This window comes from Prionailurus viverrinus, chromosome E2 (genome assembly GCF_022837055.1).
Source record: "Prionailurus viverrinus isolate Anna chromosome E2, UM_Priviv_1.0, whole genome shotgun sequence".
NCBI classification, from domain to species: Eukaryota; Metazoa; Chordata; class Mammalia; order Carnivora; family Felidae; genus Prionailurus; species Prionailurus viverrinus.
The window spans coordinates 45,756,897-45,778,011 of record NC_062575.1 but is presented as its reverse complement, the minus strand read 5'-3'; the positions used below and the strand labels follow the sequence as shown (position 1 = coordinate 45,778,011).

At 38.0% G+C, this 21,115-nt stretch overlaps 1 protein-coding gene across 1 annotated transcript in view; it reads right to left on the bottom strand.

Moving 5' to 3' along the window:
• The window catches only part of LOC125153623 (zinc finger protein 82 homolog), a 63,650-nt gene extending 42,971 nt beyond the window's left edge, over positions 1-20,679 (bottom strand). The window contains 4 exon segments of the mRNA XM_047837000.1: positions 9,283-9,375; positions 10,954-11,080; positions 12,390-12,469; positions 19,823-20,679. Coding sequence (XP_047692956.1) covers positions 9,283-9,375; positions 10,954-11,080; positions 12,390-12,398 — 229 coding nt within the window. The 5' untranslated portion in view covers positions 12,399-12,469; positions 19,823-20,679.
• Positions 20,680-21,115: the final 436 nt, after the last annotated feature.

Here is a 21,115-nt window from a genome sequence, read left to right as displayed (position 1 = left end):
ATAAACTAAAAAAGAAGAAACAAAGTGAGGCTGGTGATTAGTAAGTCAGTGGGTATCAAGCTGAGATGTGGAGTAGAAGTCACAGGAACTTGTTATAAATATTGAGGTTTAGACACTACCTAAACCACCTGGATCAGATTCTACAGTCCTGGTCAGTCCAATATTTAATATTCTCCACACAGTTCTGATGTAAATGAAAGGTTAAGAATTCATCCTTAACTTTTTTCAACAACTTCTCTTTATTCTTAGAATAAAATCAAACTTGCTGTGGTTAAAAGACCTCCACTTACCTATAACACATCATCTCAGTCTGCTCTATTTTCCACAAATCTGCTTGGGCTCTTTGAATAGCTGGTTACTTCTCATCCTGAGGTCTTAGTTTAAAAGTTATTCCTTTAAGGCTGACTCTAAACCTATGTTGTTGGGGCACCCAGGTTGCTCAGTCAGTTAAGCATCTGACTCTTGATTTTGGCTCGGGTCATGATCTCCCAGTTCATGAGTTCGAGCCCCGCATCGGGCTATGCACTGACATATAATATATGTGTATTACATATCAACATATATCTGGGTTGAAATTATATATTTATAAATTTTTCCAATTGTTTCTCTGCTTTTCTTACCCCTAAACTTCTTCAACGGCAGAAACAATTTCTACTATCTGTTAAATAATACATGCATAGCACATAATGAGTTTTACTCTTTCAATTCCCATGGTTATATACTCATTTGGAACATATTTCTGTCTCTAATCTCTCACATATTATAACAATGATTAAATATTCCCTTTATTAATCCAAGCTAGTCTAGTTAAACATATAAATGGAAAATGATGGTTATATATTCCTATATATCCTTTTATTGCTTAAACCCCTTATCTATGTCCATTCCTTACTTCATGTAGCTGTGAGTTATTTTCTGTCTCCACAACACAATAAAAGTGCTGAAGAGTTCTATTCACTTGATTTCTCTTTAAGCTTATTCTGTTATTCATCCATTTTATAAATGCTCAACTAGTTTTGTTCCTTCATCCCCTTACTCAAGTCTCCTTTCCGTTCCTTCAGAGGCAAAGCTATTCCTTTATTTCCTAGAAATGTGTACCAGTGATTTTCCACACAGGAAAACATGTTTATACCTTACTGAAGTTCTTATGAAATACTTAGCAAAGAAAAAGATGTGATATGTAAGAAACTCACTAAAAGGGACAATGGATCTTGTAGTCACTTGAGTATGAAAAATTTGCTAACAAAGTTCATGTTGGATATAGAGAGAAGATGGTAAACCAGTGGGAGAAATAGCCAGAGAAATATTTAAATGCTGAATGAGTTATGTATGAGAGAGAAAAAGGAGGATGTTTCAGTTATTATAATATGGTCTGTGTAAAAAAGCTGAAATCATATCAACATTTTCTATTGAAGCTAGAAATAATAAAATTTTAAAAAGCCAAAAATAAACCCACTTGAAATTTTAGAAGTCTATATTAAATAACTTTTATATCAATAGGGAAATAAGTTCCAAAACAGTATTTTTGTATTTTAGAAAATGGTAATAATTTAAAAATCAACATTAAAGGGGCGCCTGGGTGGCGCAGTCGGTTAAGCGTCCGACTTCAGCCAGGTCACGATCTCGCGGTCCGTGAGTTCGAGCCCCACTTCAGGCTTTGGGCTGATGCTCGGAGCCTGGAGCCTGTTTCCGATTCTGTGTCTCTCTCTCTCTCTGCCCCTCCCCCGTTCATGCTCTGTCTCTCTCTGTCCCAAAAATAAATAAACGTTGAAAAAAAAATTTTAAAAAAAAATCAACATTAAATTAGTATCTATAAAATATAAGCACAGCGCTTAGAAAAAAATTTGAAAACTTTAAATATTTACAACAATAAACATGAGAGAAAAAATTAATTAAAAATCAAAGAAATTGGAAGAAGAATAAAGTAAACTGAAGCAAAGCAGAAGGAATAAATTAATCAGTATAAATGCATAACTAGTCAGAAAACAGAAAAAAAGAACTAATACATAAAGCAAAAGCATTCTTTAAAAAAACAAATCAGGGGTGTCAGCTTGGCTCAGTTAGTTAAGCGACTGACTCTTGATTTAGGCTTAGGTCATGATCTCATGGTTTGTGGGTTTGAGCTCTGTGTCAGACTCTGTGCTGACAGTATGGAGCCTGCTTGGGATTCTCTCTCTCTGTCCCTTCTCCACTTGCATGCTCTGTTTCTCTCTCTCTCAAAATAAATAAATAAACTTAAAAAAAATCAGCAAAACAGCTAAAGCGTTAGTTAATATAAAGAAAACAGCAAGGGGATGCCTGTGTGGCTCAAGTCAGTTAAGTGTCAGACTTCAGCTCAGGTCAAGATCTCAAGGCTCGTGGATTAGAGCCCCAAGTTGGGCTCTGTGCTGACAGCTCAAAGTCTGGAGCCTGCTTCAGAGTCTGTGTGTGTCTCTCTCTCTGCTCCTCCCCTGCTCATGCTCGCTTTCTCTCTCTCTCTCTCAAAAATAAACATTAAACAAATTAAAAAAAAAGAAAACAGCAATAAAGCACATAGAAATAAGAAATGGCAAAGTGAAAATAACCACGAATACAGAGGCCAGCTGAAAAAAGATTATTTTGCTAATAAATTTTAAAACATACCTAAAATGAATAATTTTCTAGGAAAATATAATTTACCAAAACTGACCGCAGAAGAGATACAATGTTTAAACATGAATTTCCAGGGGGCCTGGGGGCTCAGTCAGTTAAGCATCCGACTTGGTCTCAGGTCATGATCTCGCGGTCCGTGAGTTCGAGCCCCGCCTCAGGCTCTGTGCTGACAGCTCAGAGCCTGGAGCCTGTTTCAGATTCTGTGTCTCCCTCTCTCTATGACCCTCCCCCATTCATGCTCTCTGTCTCAAAAATAAATAAATGTTTAAAAAAAATTTAAACATTAATTTTCATAGAGCAAATAGAGAATGGGGTGAGACTTACCATCTCCTTCTCCTAGGAAAGAAGCTTTAAAGAATAGACCATCTAAATTCTATTAAGAGTAGACTATCTAAATTCTATTAAGACTGAGAACTAAGAAAAAGGAGGACTTCCAAACTATTTTCATAGAGTAATACTGTACTAAAAAGATCACTCATAAAAAGAAAACTACATACCAATTTTTTGAAAACTGATATAAAAATTCTAAAACATCTAATAAAACAGCATATTGAAAACCTAGTGTTATTTATTCAAAGAATGTTAGAGTGGTCCAATATGAAGAAATCTATTAAGACAAATCAACACACAGGGGTGCCTGAATGGCTCAGTAGGTTAAGCATCCAACTCTTGATTTTGGCTCAGGTCCTGATCTCAGGCCCTGGGGTCAGGCTTGTGGGGTTAGCCTCTGCGCTGACAGCGCAGAGTTAGCTTGGGATTCTCTCTCCCTCTCTCCCCTTCCTGCGTGCATGCTCTCTCTTTCTCTCTCTCTCTCTCTCAAAATAAACTTAAAAAATAAATAAATAGGGCTGCAAGGTTTGGGGGGAACCACAAGATCAACTTCAGAGATTCTGAAAGGCAACTAAAATAGGAACCATTCCTGATTTAAAGGAACAGCACAATAAAATAGAAATGATTACTTCCCTAAAATGATAAAATATATATTAAAGGCAGCTTTTGAGTTATTAGCCAATACACTTAAATATCAGAAAAAAGCTAGAAGTAGAAAAATTTAAGGGGAGGTAAAATTGTATTTCCAGATGATATGATTACATAATTGGAACACTTAAAAGGTTTAAATAATATAAATGGTAACAGAATTTAGGTAGGGTAGTGGGATATAAAATCAAAATACAAAAACTAATAGCTTTAATATATATGTTTAACAATAAAATATAATGCAGAAAAGAAGATTCTAGTCAGGTAGTAAACTGAAAATATATACATAACCTTTATGAAGGAAAACTCTGCAATACGAAGCATTTGGCATTAGATTTTCTAAAGAAATGACATGCAAAATCACAAGATGGAGATTACTCTGTACAAGGTGAGAATGGCCTACCAAGTGTATGTTCATGCTGAGAAGCTGAGCAGGTATGGATGACAATGGGTGACAACAGGTTAAATACTATCTTCAAAGTGGCCATGTATATTGAATCCTGCAGATTTTCTCAGGCCAGATAGCAACTACTCCTGTCTGCCTCCACAGCAGGCAATGGACATGGGGGCTAGGGCATGAGAGAGAAAATAATGGCTAGTCATGTCCTGGGGATACAGTCACATCCCTAGGTCTAGGTGACAAAGTACTTCTGCTTTACAAGGGAGTGTTTATTCCAAACAAGTTTAGGCCAGTTTCACTTTTTCCCTTAAGGTATCTAATTTAATTAAATAATAAACTCGTGAACAACTATGAGAAGAGACTGACTCTATGAAAATGAAATTGAACACTTTGGAAAAACTGATTGTAAATACATATTGTTAAAAAATCACAGCTTTCAAAAATTGTTGGAGGAGTTAGAGTAAAAGATGGGGGAAAACATGACAATCAAGAAATAGTCTGCACTGACACTTCAAGTCTGGCTCTTGTTCTATTAAAAAAAAATTAAAACTAGGACACCTGGAGGCTCAGTCAGTTAAGCGTCCAACTTCAGCTCAGGTCATGATCTCAGGGTTTGTGAGTTTGAGCCTTACATCGGGCTCTGCCTTGAGAGTCTCTTACTGTCTCTCTGCTCCTCCCCTACTCATGCTTTCTCTCTCAAAATAAATAAAGTTTAAAAAAAAAGTCTATCCTCCAGAAAGCTCTTTTGTACTCTTCCCTAGTTGATCCCACCCCACACTCTTGAAGTGACCACTGATTTAATTTCAATTACAATATATTAGATTTCTTTAAAAAAATTCTTTTTAACTAGAAATAATAAACTATGCATTATGCATATGCATTAGAAAGGCAGGCTTAGACATATCTCAACTGAATTAATAAATAAAGATACATTTTCATGTTGAGAGTTAAAATACTTTTATGATATATATATATAAAATCTCTAGGGGCGTCTGAGCAGATCATTTGGTTGAGTATCTATCTGACCAGCTTAGGTCAAGATCTCACGGTTCACGGGTTTAAGCACCACATCGTGCTCTCTGCTGTCAGCACAGAGCCTGCTTCAGATCCTCTGTCCCTATCTCTCTCTGTCCCTCCTTACCCTGCACTTTCTCTCTTTCTCTCTCAAAAATAAATAAACATTAAAAAAATAAAATATCTAACCCATTTTTATGAATTAACAAACCAAATACCAGTCCCAATTCTATTCAACCAAAGGATTTCTATTCAATATATTAAAGACTGCTAATGAGAATACAGAAAACTATAAGAACTTTCTCTCTCTATATATAATAATTACATTTAAGTTTAATAAAAGCCTGACATCCAAGAAACTGTACTTCTGAGAATCAATTTTAAACACATTCTGAATAAGTCCACACTGAATGCTAATATTGAATAATCTTCACATTCTATTCATGACTATCTTCTTACTTCACTGAGAAAATAGCAACAACAGAATATGCTATCTTCTCTCCACCACCTCTGACCAACCTGCCTTCATAACTACATTGTTTTCTTTTTTATACCTTATTCTCTGGATCTTATGCCCTTTCCTCCACTCCCACCTCAAGGACACAGCTTCCACAATTATCTTCTTTCTCTATTGCATCAGTTTCCCCCACCTACAGAATCATTCTCATGAACACACAAACATGTTCTAATATATCACAAAATACACTGCTTATAACTCATATCCCCAGTGTAACTATGAATGTCATTTCCCAACTTCCTTTCATACACAATTCCTCCCAAGAATTCTTATACTGATTCTCATCACTACCTCACCTACCCTTCTCTCGTTATGTCATTTCAATCATGTTTTCACCCAGACTTCACTGAAATCACTTGCCAGAACCTGGGATGAATTCTCCATCTCCACTGTCTACTCTCATTTTGAAACATTTTGTTTTTATGTCAGTGGCTGTTCCTTCTCTATCTCCTTTGCTATCCCTCTTTCAAAGGTCTAAATGGTGAAGTGCCCCATGAATCAATCCTCAGGCCAGTTTCCCTTGTCTGCTTTCTTCCTTCAAGCATGTCTTCCTTAAATGATCCAGTTCAGACCCATGGATTTAAATTTGAACCACAGACTCCCAGATGTACAATAGACCATAATATCTCCCTGAGCTCCAGGTTATTCAGCTGCCTAATCAACATCTCAAAGAGAAACATATCTCAGAGTTAAAAATATCCAAAACAGAATTCAATGTCCACCTTCCAACCTGCTCTTCTTATCTTCCCCACTTCAGTAAATTGTGCTTCTATTTACCCAGCTAACACCCTTATCTCTTCCTTTGATAGATCTTTCCCACTTAATCCACTTATGATCCTATCAGCATGTTCTTTTTGGCATTACCTTCAAACATATCACAAGTCTAAGAGCTTATTACCTCCTACTGTTGCCATTCTTTTTTTTGTTTTTTCTTACTGTTGCCATTCTTATCCAAACCACCATTACTTCTAGTCCAAACAGCTGAAATTGCCTCCATACTGGTCCTTCCTGCTTACATACTCAACCAGAGGGATTATTTTATTTTATTTTATTTTTAATTTAAATATATTAAATTTATTGTCAAATTGGTTTCCATACAATACTCAGTGCTCATCCCAAAAGATGCCCTCTTCAATACCCATCACCCCCCCCCCCCCTCCTTCCCACCCCCCATCAGCCCTCAGTTTGTTCTCAGTTTTTAAGAGTCTCTTATGCTTTGGCTCTCTCCCACTCTAACCTCTCTCTCTCTCTCTTTTTTTTTTCCTTCCCCTCCCCCATGGGTTCCTGTTAAGTTTCTCAGGATCCACATAAGAATGAAAACATATGGTATCTGTCTTTCTCTGTATGGCTTATTTCACTTAGCATAACACTCTCCAGTTCTATCCATGTTGCTACAAAGGGCCATATTTCATTCTTTCTCATTGCCATGTAGTACTGCATTGTGTATATAAACCACAATTTCTTTATCCATTCATCAGTTGATGGACATTTAGGCTCTTTCCATAATTTGGCTATTGTTGAGAGTGCTTCTATAAACATTGGAGTACAAGTGCTCCTATGCATCAGTACTCCTGTATCCCTTGGGTAAATTCCTAGCAATGCTACTGCTGGGTCATAGGGTAGGTCTATTTTTAATTTTTTGAGGAACCTCCACACTGTTTTCCAGAGCGGCTGCACCAGTTTGCATTCCAGAGGGATCATTTTAGATTATATAGCAGGCTATAGCTTCCAATTTCTCTTAATGATTATATTACTTGACCTTTGCCTAACTCTGATCTCATCTTTTGTTACTTTCTTTTCCCTTCCTCCTCCTCTAGCCATAATGGCCTTCTTTTTACTCCTCAAACATGCAAAGCTATCTTCCTCCTTAGGCCTTTTCCGTTGGCTCAGAATGCTCTTGCCCTAGAGAATCACATGGCTTGAGCCTCACATCTCTCCTCAAATATCACCTCCTCAAAAAAGCCTTCTCTCATTTATCTGCTCTTCTGTATGCAAGTTATACTTCAATAAAAGTTACTTGAAGGAAGAAAGAAACAAAGCAAGAAAAGAAAATGAAAGAAAAAAATGATCTTGTTTAAGATGTCTAATTTTGAGTCAAGAGTTGTCATTTTAGCTGAATACTTCCTGATTAAACTTACATTATCTTACTCATTTGGAAACTCTGCATTTCATTGTTTTTTTTTCAGCATTAATAACTTAATAATTATTAATAATAATTAATAAATTAATGTCATTTAATTACCTAAGTATGAAAAAGAAAATAAGTTAGGATTGGGACAAAAAGCATGTTTTTCCTTCCTGTGGTGGAGAGTGAGTCAGAAGATATAACATTATAGATAGTGTAGGCACTGAAATGGCCCTGTTACAACAAGAACTTTTAGCCTAAAATGAGTCTCCTCAGCCAGACCTGAATGTACAGACAGCAAAATACAGAAGGACAACATATACCTCTCTATATAAAGAATGTTGAGGATCTTTTTTAAAGACATTCAAAGAGAGATTAAAATAGCACAGAGGTGGAAGCTAAACCAAGGGATCATTCTTCCCATAGTCTATCACATTCATGTTTCTTCCTGATATGAAGGTAGATATATATATACACAGGGAAAAAAGCAGAGAATGAAATTCTACGATCTAAGGATCTATCTTCGGGTAATTCATATAAAACTGTGATTGCTGATAAAACATATATGTATTCTTAGAATGTCAAGTATATTCTTTTTATAGTCTTTTATTTCCCCAAAAAAGTTTTCTCAGACCATTCCTAAAGTAGCTTTCCATCCTACACCATTTTCTATTCTCTTACTTTGCTTACTTTACTTCATAGTACTCTCTTATTACCTGAAGTTATCTATCTTTATTATTTTTTTAAAGTTTATTTATTTATTTTGAGAGAGACTGGACATGTGTATGCAAGTGGGGGAGGGGCAGAAAGAATCTCAAGCAGGCTCTGTGTTGGCAGATACGGGGCTCAAACCCATGAACCGTGAGATCATGACCTGAGGCTGAAATCAAGAGTCGGACACTTAACTGAGCCGCCCTGGTGCCCCCTAAAATTGTATTTCCTATTTATTTATAGTTACTATGTGTCTCTATTACAAGGTAAATTCCATGGGGGACAGAGACTCTATTGGCTTTATTTACTACTATATTGATAGTGTCTAGCACAGTGCCCAGCTCAGAGGTAGGCAGATAACTCAATCAGTCAGTTAGTCTAACTATCTACTATTTATAAATACAAAAGAAGAAAGCAGCTGAATCAAAATATAGATAGAATGGTTGTCAACAGGGAACAAAGAGAGCACCTCTCCACCCATGCCCCCTTCAAAGAGGAGGAAAATTTGAAAGAACAACAGCAACAACAACAAAAGAGTGGTAAATGGATAAATAAATAGTTCTATATGTATCCCCTGCTAAGACCTTAACTTGCTCCTCAGGTCTTAGACCTTTTTCTTTCAGGCCCTAGACCTTAATTTTTAAATTTTTTTTAAAGACTTTATTTTTTGAAAAAAAAAAAAAAGACTTTATTTTTAAGTAATCTCTACACCCAACGTGGGGCTCAAACTTACAACTGCAAGATCAAGAGTCATATGCTCTACCGACTAAGTCAGCCAGGCACCCCAGGCCTTGGATCTTTAAAGAGGACTTTCTAAACAACAGCAGTAGAGTGTGCCTCTTCCCTAACTAGTTGTGTGGTTTCCTCTGGTGATGGCTTCCCCCTGCTTAATTGGGGCTCACTCACCTGCATATCGTCTCCTTCCTTTCCTCACAACTTTCCAGGGCTCTTTTCCTTGCTCCAACAAGGAAATCACATCTGGCTTAGAAATGAAGCATCCTGATTAGAAGAAATGAAATGTAAGGTGATATGGAAATAAAAAATAAATTCAAAGTTACTTTGATTCAATCTTGGCTACCTTCTTAATAAACTACAGGTCAGATGGTAATTGATAAAGCCTTTAGAACAAAGAAGGGCAAGATAGCTAGAAAACATTCATATTAAGGTTACATAATAAATAGATTAATTTATATTCATACAAGTAATCCTTCTTGAGGCAAGTGGTTGAGAGCACAGACTGCCCGAGTTCAAATCCTGTCTCTGCCACATCCTAGTTTTAAGAATAGTAATTGTACCCTTCATACACAATTGTTGTGACAGTTATATTAACATATACCTTTATCTAAACACTGCCTAGGCTATGTACTAAGCACTATATACACAGTTGTCCCTTGAACAATGCAGGTTTGAACTGCAACAGTTCACATATATGTGGATTTTTTTTGATAAATAAGTACTGTAAATGTATTTTCTCTTCTTTATGCTTTTCTTAACATTTTTTTCCTCTAGCTTACTTTATTTTAAGAATACAGTATACAATACATATAACATACAAAATATGTGTTAATCAACTTTATGTTATCAGTAAAACTTGTGATCAATAGTAGGCTATTAGTTAAGCTTTGGGGAGTCAAAAGTTACATGCAGATTTTTGACTACATAGGGGATTGGCATCCCTAACTCCTATGTTGTTCAAGGGTCGAATGTATTTTATTAGCTATTATTATTTATTGTCATTGTTATTTTGCTGACGGGAAAACAAGAAGTTTCCAGAAGCATTTATTGTTACTTCTTATGATCTTAATATAATGTTAAATGCAAAGTTCTTGGATTTTTAATTTTTAATCATGAAAGTAGGTAAAAGTGAATATGTTTATTAACAAAAGGAATGAGTTGTCTTGAATTGTAAATAAATCCTGTTGATCCAACTTAACACTACAAATATTATCTGTTCTTTTGGTAGATTAAAACCAAGATACATGGTCTAGCTATTTTCCTAACAGGTATACCAACAAATAACAAAACACCTATAGCAATTCTGAGTTCACATACAAAGTGAAACCTGATTTTTTTTTTTAAGTTTATTTATTTATTTTGGAAGAGAGACAGCATGCATACACAAGCGGGGCGGGGGTGGGGGGCACAGAGAGAAAGGGAGAGAGAGAATCCCAAGCAGGCTCCACAATAACAGCATGGGGCTTGAACTCACGAACCGTGATATCATGACCTGAGCAGAAATCAAGAGTAAGACACTTGAATGACTCAGCCACCCAGGTACCCTGGAAACCTGATTTCTTTGACACTAGTAAGACTGTATTCAAATCCACCCTTTTTTCATCAATAAGGAAGGCCTAACGCCACTTAAGAATGAGGAAGATGGCACATTAAAAAAAAAAAAAAGAATAAGGAAGATGAATATGCCTAACAGAGGTGTTCACTTTCAAACAAATAAAGTTCAATCCATTTACCTGAGAACAGGGAGCAGAAATTTAGATAGCTTCTTGAAAGATATTACTGAAATTTCCAGAGAAAAAAGCAGAAATTACAGAAAACATGTCTACAGGCGGATGACCTTACCCAGTGAGACCAAGTTGCTGTAATTCTCCAACATTACATCTCTGTACAAGTCCCTCTGTTCCAGGTCCAGGTATTCCCACTCCTCCTGAGAGAAGACTATGGACACATCACTGAACATCAGTGATCTCTGCAATGACAAACCATATAATACAATTGAAATTAAAGAAAATTTGTTTTAAGATGGAAGAGATACTGCAGGAAATGGACCATATGGCAAACAAAAAGGCTTGGGCTGGAAGCCTTTAATATAGTGAGTTAGGAAATGAGTGTGCCTGAAGCAGCATGCCTATGTGCTCTTGAAGAATCCTGTTGCTATAGGTGCAGCCTCTTGAATACTCTGGCGTATCTTGATCATCCAAACATGTCTGGGAAAGAAAAAAATCAGTTTTCCAATTAAATGAAATATTGTATATAAGCCTGTGCCTGTTACATGTCTCCCTCATAAAGTCTCAAGAAATGTAGTTCTTCCACCCTTTCCCTTTAAAGAACAGATTTTTAAAAAGTTTCCTTATAATATTTCTATGTTAGAAAAGGATATGAATAATTTATTCCAAGTTCATCATTGAATCAGATCATATCATAAGCATTTTTCCATTTATGACAGATTCTTTAATGAAGTCTAAAAAATTGTATAATAGTCTATGTGAGGGCTATATGAGACTTAATCATTCTTCCATTTTGGTCTATACAAAATATTTAAGGTTCTCCTCAGTTGTTAAGGCCTATAAACTATGTATCTGCATGATTTTCCTACTTATCATTTTCCATCACTCACTGTATACATTCCTTGTTCCTGACTTAGAGGATATGGATGTAGATTCTGGATACTGGTGATCCAGAATCACAGAGATGTCATTCTAGACCAGCATATCCTGTTCAACTACAAATGGAACCCTGATCCTAGTATACAACTCTTAGGGATTCCTAGGGAAGGTCCTTGATCTCTTTGCATGCAAGATCCAATTATATCTGTACCCCATCCTAAAAGCCTCACAAAGCAAGTGAGCTCACCATATGTTGAGGCTGAGGCCAACCAACAGCAAATCTTATCTTACATACTTGGAAAACTCAAATCCAGAAACATTCAGTTTCCCCATGAGTAGTCAAATGGGCTCATCCTCTTTCATCAACTCACAAAGATGGTCAAACATCCCCCTCAAGCGATTTCATTTCTGCCCCACTGCAGCTCTTAGCAAAAGATTGAGCACACATAGGAGATGCTAAATGATTTTTTTTTTCAATGAATACACGAATAATGACTGGCGAAAAGAGGATTCATAGGACAGGTGTTGTGCTAATTAGCCTCATCCCTCACTGGATTTGGAGGACTGGGAGAAGATTCCTAGATGGGACTCTGATAGGAAGTTTCAGGATAAAGAAATGTTCATAGGACATTAACATGACTGTATTTTCAGGAGAAAGAAACAGTAACTTACATGGGCCATGGTTTAGAAACTCAAGAACTGGTCAGTCTTCCTTGGAGTTTACTTGCCTGGAGGGTTCACAGAGGCCAGAGCTAGGGGGAAGAAAAGAAAGCCATGAGATGAGATAGTCCTCAGAACTCACTAAATGGCTGGAGTTAATGTCCTTTTCCCCTCCCTTGAACTTCTCTCTCTCTCTCTCTCTCTCTCTCTCTCACACACACACACACACACACACACACACACACTGAGGGAGATTTGAGGGCATCTGGAAAATCTAATTCCTCCTCGAAAATTCCAGGGCTGATAAAGGGCCACATCATCTAAACAAGAATATCTTTCAAAGCTTTGCAGGCTTGCTTGGATTCATCAGATACAAAGAGAGAAATTCCTAAGTCCCAACCCTGGCAGTCATTAACCACTGTTAAACTGCTGCACTGGCAACCCTACCAGCCTGCCAGCCTGTACAATAACTTCCAGAATCTTCTGGGCTCATCACTTTTTTCAATCAGAATCAACCACACTGCTTTCCTACATGTCTTTATTTACCATTCTCTTTCTTACAACCTAGGCTGAAAAGGTGTGGATACATGCTCTCAACAGGTAGACAACACATAACTATTTCAAAGACTTCCATAGGATAGGCATTTTATATACATTAAGTGGATCCTTAGGATTGCTATGTAGTATAATAACTATCTATGCAATGGACCAGAATATTTACAATAAAAGTAAAACCACTTGCAGAAATTCAGTTAAGTAGCAAAGCTGAATTTGGATTCCTCATTTTTCTAACCAAAGTCAGCTCTTAATCAACTCTAGTTCTGGTCTCTGAAACCCAGAATTTCTTGTTCCAATGGGAGAAACATGAGCATGCAGGACTCATTAAAAAATAGAAATAACGGGGCTCCTGGGTGGCTCAGTGGGTTAAGCATCCAGCTCTTGATTTTGTTTGGTTCAGGCCATGATCTCACAGTTTGTGAGTTCCAGCCCCAAGTTGGGCTCTGCGCTGACAGTGCCGAGCCTGCTTGAGATTCCTTCTCTTTCCCTCTCTCTCTGCCTCTCCCCCACTCATGCTTTTTCTCTCTCTTTCCTTCTCTCTCAAAATAAATAAATAAACCTAAAAAAATAGAAATAACATGTGAAACCACCAAAAGACATTAAATCTCACTTTGGGAGTACTTATGCCCATATTAGCAAGTTTGTAAGGAAATGAATACTCTAACCTGCAGGTTGTGTAAATTTAAAATTATGTCCAAGCAGGGAGCACCTGGGTGGCTCAGTAGGTTAAGCATCTGACTTCAGCTCAGGTCATGATCTTGTGGTTTGTGAGTTCGAGCCCCGCGTCTGGCTCTGTGCTGGCAGCTCAGAGCCTGGAGCCTGCTTCAGATTCTGTGTCTCCCTCTCTCTCTGTCCCTCCCCAACTCATGCTCTATCTCTCTTAAAAATAAACATTCATTAAAAAAAATTATGTCCAAGCAGCATTTAAACCATGCAAATCTTCTGACTCAGAAATTCTACTCTGGGGATTAAAGAAAATAATTGTATATATGTACAAGATGTAAGAATGTAGTGACAGACATTATTTATAATGGAAAAAAGCTGGAAAGAATCTAAAAATCCTTCAGTAGAAAATAGATTAAATAAATTATAAAGCACCCACAGAATGAAAAAGCTTGTCACTTAAAAAATGATAATACAGACTTTTAATTGGAAAGATGGAAATATGTTTACTATTTGCTGAGTGAAGAATGCAGGTGACAACAGTTGTGAGTACTGTGATTCTGTTATAGCAGGGCAAAAAAGATATATATATTTGTGCATGTGCATGATAATCACAAAATCTAAGCTTTTAAAAATATATAAGGACATACAAAATATTCAAGATAAAATATTCTTCAATAAAATAAAATAAAATGGACATTATGAATACATTAGTAAAGTATAATTAAGCATCTGACTCTTGATTTCGGGTCAGGTCATGATCCAAGGGTCGTGAGATCAATCCTGTTGGACTCCGTGCTGAGCATGGAGCCTGCTTAAGATTCTCTTTTTTTCCCTTTGCCTCCCTCTCCCCTGCTTGTGTTCACACACTCTCTAAAATTAAAAAAAAAAAAAAAAAAAAAGATCTGCAAAGATTGCTAATTTCCCCATTTTGATCTTAGTTTTCTTCTTTTTGCTTATATTTACTTCATAATTTTATATGGCAATATATACTCTGGAAAGATATTTTTGAAATTTTGTAAATGGGAAGCTTTTCTTCAAATAGGTGAAAAAGACTCACTTCTGAAGCAGTCACCTCTTGAACTTGGAGGAAAAAAGCTACTATATATTTTTCTTCTAGCTCCCAATAGCTGACCCAACTCTATGATTTGTAAGTTTGTTCATGTATGTTGAAGTTTTGCCTAGAAAAAAATGGTTAAACATCCCCCATCTAATGCCTTGTTTCTCTGCTGCTGCCTTTCTTAACTTCTGTACTAATGCATTGATCTTGCTTCTGAACCAATCATTTTAGCCATGATGCCCTCCAAAGAGGTGCTGAATCTTTTGCCCTGTTGGTCTCACTTTGCATCAACATCATGAGAATAAAAACCATAAGGCATAACAACTCTTACATACAGTCCATTTACCTATACAGAAATCCTCTGGATTTGGCATTTTTTGGTTACAACCTGATAAAGCTTGCTATAATCAGATAATGTATCTTCTTCCCAGGAATTCCCAAGCTAACTTCTTCAGTGACCTTTATCACACTGAGTCTAATTCCTATACAGTTTTATCTATGTTGATAGATAATAATTTAAGAATCAACCCTGTTATGTGGATCCTGAGAAACTTAACAGAAGACCATGAGGGAGGGGAAGGGGGAAAAAAAAAAAGGTTAGGGAGGGAGGGAGCCAAAACATAAGAGACAATTAAAAACTGAGAACAAACCGAAGGTTGATGGGGGGTGGGAGGGAGGGGAGAGTGGGTGATGGGTACTGAGGAGGACACCTGTTGGGATGAGCACTGGGTGTTGTATGGAAACCAATTTGACAATAAATTTCATATTAAAAAAAAATCAACTTGTCATTTTAGTCACTCTTTCACCCTCAGAGTACTAGCATAGGATCAGGCATATTGTGAGTACTTTATAAAATGTCTAATAATTCAACCTAGAAATTCCATTTCTAGGAATTTATCCCTGGAAAATTTTTATAGAAGTATACAAGGAGATATATACAAGGAAGTTCATCAAGGAATACTTTCTAACCAAAAGTCAGAAAACCTAACAGTAAGGCAACCAGCTAAATAAATTAGGTTCTACAATATGATGGCATATTATGTAATTATTAATAATAATGGTACTGGTTCATATTAATTCATGAAGAAAGATATCCATGATAAACTTCCAAGTGCAATAGGCAGACCAAAAAGAATATCCACAATGGTGGGAGGTGACTGACTCTCACATATGAAGAACACAGGCTTTGTTGTCAGGATCCAGAATATGAATCTGAGGTTTGATGTTATCAACTGGGAGACTTCAGGCATGTTAGTTTTCAGTGCCACTGCTTCCTCTTAGATAAACTGGAGAATAGTAACAGTATATACCTTATAAGGTTATTGTGAAGGTTAAATAATATAATACATATAAAGCACTTAAAATACCTTATTACAAGCAATAAATAAAATGAAAAAATTACATGCCCGTTATTCCATGTGTTTAAAAAAGTATCTTTAGTAAAAGCATTTTAATTATTTGGTAAATTATCTTTAATAATTTTAATTTTAATTTTAATTTATTTTTGAGAGTGAGCATGAACAAGGGAGGGGCAGAGAGAGAGGGAGACAGAGAATCCCAAGCAGGCTCCACACTGTGAGCGCAGAGCCTGATGCAGGACTTGAACCCATGAACCATGAGATCATGACCTGAGCCGAAATTGAGAGTTGGATGCTTAACCAACTGAGCCACCCAAGCGTCCCTTTAATAATTTTAATACTAGGATGCCCTTTCTCCTTTCTCTTATAGTGAGATTTTCAGGACTCCTCTTTCTTACAACATTAGTAAATTTTAGAACTGTTTGAGAATGTAATTCTTCTTAATAAATAATATTAGCAAAAAAGATTCATAAAAATCAAGAAGTAGAACAAAGTCCCTTTTGCTCTCTATTCCTAGCAGTTCCAAAGAAACACCACTTGGCATCATAAAACTCAAGAAATTTGATAAGGTATCATATTGAACACATTAGCACATTAAAAACATTTGATCAAGTTCTTCTGTATAACATGCCTGAATTATTTATCATTACTACCACGTTCCACTGTTATTACAAATCTCTACTTAGGAGCAAACTTGAACCACAAAAAAAAAAAAAAACAACACCTCAATTCTGAAAAGATATCTTACTTGATATTTGTTGCCCTGATAAATGTTTCCATAATCCTAAAAGGTATAAAGTCTTGAAAAAAATTTCAGATTAGAGGGAAACCACTGTACTCTCCTTTACTCTGTACAAACAGCAATATAATAAATCTTTTCAAATGTTTCTTTTCAAAATGTTGGAGAGTATCTCCTTAAATAATCAATTTTTGTAATTCTATTTTACGAAATAAACATATGTACACAAGCGCACAGAAAAAAGATTTGGAAAAACAAACATCAAAGTACTAATATTCATTAACTCTGTATGATGGGACTATGAACAAATTAAATGTTCTTCTTTATAATTTCCTTAGGTCTGCATATTTTTCTTGTTTATAATAAACCTGCATTAATTCTATCATCAGAAACAAAAACTATTTTCAAAGAAAATAAAAAAGAGTTGAGGAGAGGAACTACCTTTTAGTTGTTAAGAGAAAGGAGTCTATAGGACTGTGAAATGAGTGAGTTCCTAAAAAAAAAAAAAAAATCAGTATGGCAGAAATAAATAACACTCATCAGTTTTTTTACTGTTCTTCACCAAAACAAGGTGCTGCCTTCACCTTATTCTGTGACTGAACACAATCAAGGTAAGAAGCCTTTTTTTAAATTTTTTTTTAACATTTATTTATTTTTGAGAGACAGAGAGAGACAGAGTATGAGCAGGGGAGGGACAGAGAGAGAGGGAGACACAGAATTCGAAGCAGGCTGCAGGCTCCAAGCTGTCAGCACAGAGCCGGACACGGGGCTCAAACACAAACCTCAAGATCATGACCTGAGCAGAAGTCAGAAGCTTAACCAACTGAGCCACCCACCCCACGGTAAGCAGCATTCTTAAATTCAGTAAAAATACACCAAAGCAGACAGGAGTATTTGGTACACGATAGAGGCTTTCTCTCTGCCTTTCTCCACTGCATAACTAATTATAGTTTCACATTAGATATAATCCTTGCAAAATTTCTACAAATCCCTAGTTTACTAAAAGGGATTCATCTGTAATTAAAATTTTCCTGAGTCATCTTGTTCAAAACTATGACTATTGCTTAAAATTTATCATTTACAGGGCACCTGGGTGGCTCAGTAAGTTGAGCATCCAACTCTTGACTTCAGTTCAGGTCATGATCTCATGGTTCGGAAACACCATGTCAGGCTCCACTGCTTGGGATTCTCTCTCTCCATTATCTCTCTCTTTCAAAAATAAATAAATAGACTTTAAAAATTTTTTTCAATTTTTTCCTTCTCATGATTCACATGTTTAATGACATAAAATTGCATCACAGGGATGGAGTGTGACTTAAGGATTTCCTATTGTTAGACACTAATTTTATTTGTTATCTCAAAGTACATTCTCAGATATTAGTCTTTGACTCTAGGCCAGTAGATCTAAATCTTTTTAGGATCATGTTTGAAAATCTCATTAAATTATGGACTTCCTCCCCATAGAAATGACATATTAACAAATATCTACAACAACTTAAATACAACTTCAAGGAGTTTCTGGTTCCCTGAAAGCTCCAAATGGATTTAAATTACCTCTGGTTAGAATTTCTGTTCTAGGGGCACCTGGGTGGCTCAGTCGGTTAAGCGTCCGACTTTGGCTCAGGTCATGATCTCGCAGTCGGTGAGTTCCAGCCCCGCATCGGGCTCTGTGCTGACAGCTCAGAGCCTGGAGTCTGTTTCAGATTCTGTGTCTCCCTCTCTCTCTGCCCCTCCTCCGTTCATGCTCTGTCTCTATCTCAAAAATAAATAAACGTTAAAAAAAAAAAAAGAATTTCTGTTCTAGACCATTTGAGCATCTCATTTTTTTTTTTTTAACTAGGAAATCCCCATCACAGTTAGCTTGGTATTTTCATTTTTCCTGATCTATTGGAGGTGGGTGGGGAATTGCCCAAAATCACATTAACAAATAGCTAATGTTTATTAAATACTTATCAAGTGTCAGGAGCTGTTCAAAGAGCTTTACACTTAAAAAGAAAGCTCATAGAAGTAATGGGAAGTATCTGTCAAATGGACAAGTGCATATAGGCACTAGGTAGGTAGCCTAAATATTAACTCAATCGACAGGAAATTTAAAAAGGAAGCAAATGTTCCCATGCCCTAAAAAATAAAAATGCATTTCATATTATATGAGGAAATACCCACTCACCTTGACCTTAACTTTTTAAAATGGACAAGAACATTCCTTCTCCTCCTCCTCCTCAGAGCCCTTTCCTTAGGGTTTGACAAGATTGAGGAAGAAGGGAATCTTAGGACAACAGGCCTTTCTTGGAGCCCAGCCCAGCTAAATTAGGGCATGCCACGACCCCATCTGTCCCCACCAACCACCCACACATAAACCGAGTAAAGAGGGAGAATATTGTTGACCCTTCCTAGTATTAGAAAAAGGCCAGGGTCACGGTTGTGGGAGGCGGGCGGCGGGAATCGGACTTCTGGGCAGTTTCCCGGAAGAAACTCGGTGGTTCTGAAACCTGCAGCTGGACCCCTCAGAGCTGTGTGTGTGTGTGTGTGTGTGTGTGTGTGTGTGTGTGTGTGTGTCCGCGCGCGCATCCGAAGATGTAGTGGGTGGGGGTACCCCCAGGAACCTGCCTGCGAGGCACGTTCTTTTCTAACATTCTTATCCCAAGATCGGGTATGAGCCTTTTCGCTGGCGCTCATCTATCTGTCTGGGAGCTTTTTCTCTGCCGCTGGGCGCGTGCGGCTAGAGGGCAGAAGATCAGCTGCGACGCCAGGGTCGGAGTCACATAGTCCACGGTCACGCAACCTTCCGTCACACAAGAGGATCTGCGTCCAATTCAGCCACACAAATGCCATCACCCACTAGTTCCGACCTCGCAGCCACACACAGTCCTGATGCCACACTCGGGCCCCGTCACGCCCACGGTCACCCAGATATACAACCACGCACACCACTGCCGTTCTCACGCACACTCAGGCCTGAGGTGAGAGGCTCGCCACACTCTGCGGTACTGCAGCGCCTCCCTTCTGTCTCCTAATCTCCAGGCCAGGCGGCAACGTCTTTCCGACCCTCTGAACCGGGACTGCTCACCTTGGGTGTCGCACCTGCCTCACGGTGATGCTCAGTGTAAGCGAGGATGGGACGGAACCTGCAAGTACACAGCCCCCGGGGCTTAACGGGCCGCGCGCGGAGGCTGCTGGGAGCTCGCTCTGTAGGCACTGAGTGCGCCGGCGCCGCCAGCCTAGGGGAGCGGAGCTTCCACCCCGCCCGCTCGCCGCGTGAGGCGGAGATCTAGGCGGGCTCCTGAGCGGGCGGCGTTCCCGGCTCTTTGTCCCAAGAAAGTCCCGGCGGGTCCTGGAGCGCGGCGGGCACCAACAACCGGCGTATTAAAGGGGGGATATGTATAAATGTGACTCTCCCTACCGCCTACTCGATGGCACTGTGTGTCTATCTTTGGAGTGGTTCTGGGTACGACTTTCTCATTGGGTGTGGCTGGTTTGTGTTTGTGAAGTGCTACTTCGAGGACCGGAATGTGGTTTGTGAGAGAGATTTTGACTGGATTGTGTGTCAGACTGTACTGGACTAAGAATGTTGTGTTGGCCTGCGAGGTAATGGGTCTGTGAACGTGTCTGTAATTGACTCTAAACATTTAGGTGGCACGGTTCTGATAGATACGTTTTCCCCAGGCCTTCCCTGCAGACCTTGGATGGGAGTCCCTCAGTGTGTGCCTGATTGTGGCGTGTGTGTGTGTGTGTGTGTGTGTGTGTGTGTGTGTGTGTGCTTCTGGTGTGTTCCTGCGGGACTGTGATGATGTGGAATGATTGGATGAGACCAAAAGCCTCACTCGCCTCAATTCTGAAATGAGAAAGGAATGTTGCATTTTCAAGAAGCATCATCTTTACTGAAGCATTTGGTGAAAAAAAACTGATTTTTCTGGAAAATTGTGTATTTACATTTAATCACAGGTTTATTATGGAGAATGTAAATAAACATAGATTTAAACATAAGATTTCAAAGGAAAATCCTGTCCTGGAATAGTTTATTTGCTCCTTCCCCAGATTTCCAGAATAGGCTGCTCCTCTTAATGTTAAGGGGACTTTGTTGGGAGGATTTAAGAAGGCCCAGACTAAGAAAAAACATCTTGGGACCCCTGAGTGGCTCAGTTAAGCATCTGACTCTTGACGCAGGTCATGATCTCTCGGTTTGTGAGATGGAGCCCCACATTGGGCTCTGTGCTGACAGTGCTGAGCCTGCTTGGGATTCTCTGTCTCTTCCTCTCTCTCTCTCTGCCCCTCCCCTGCTCATGCTTGATCTCTCTCAAAAATCAATGTTAAAAGAAAAAAACATCGTTACCTAAAAGAGAAGCACTATGGCTAGAGCAGA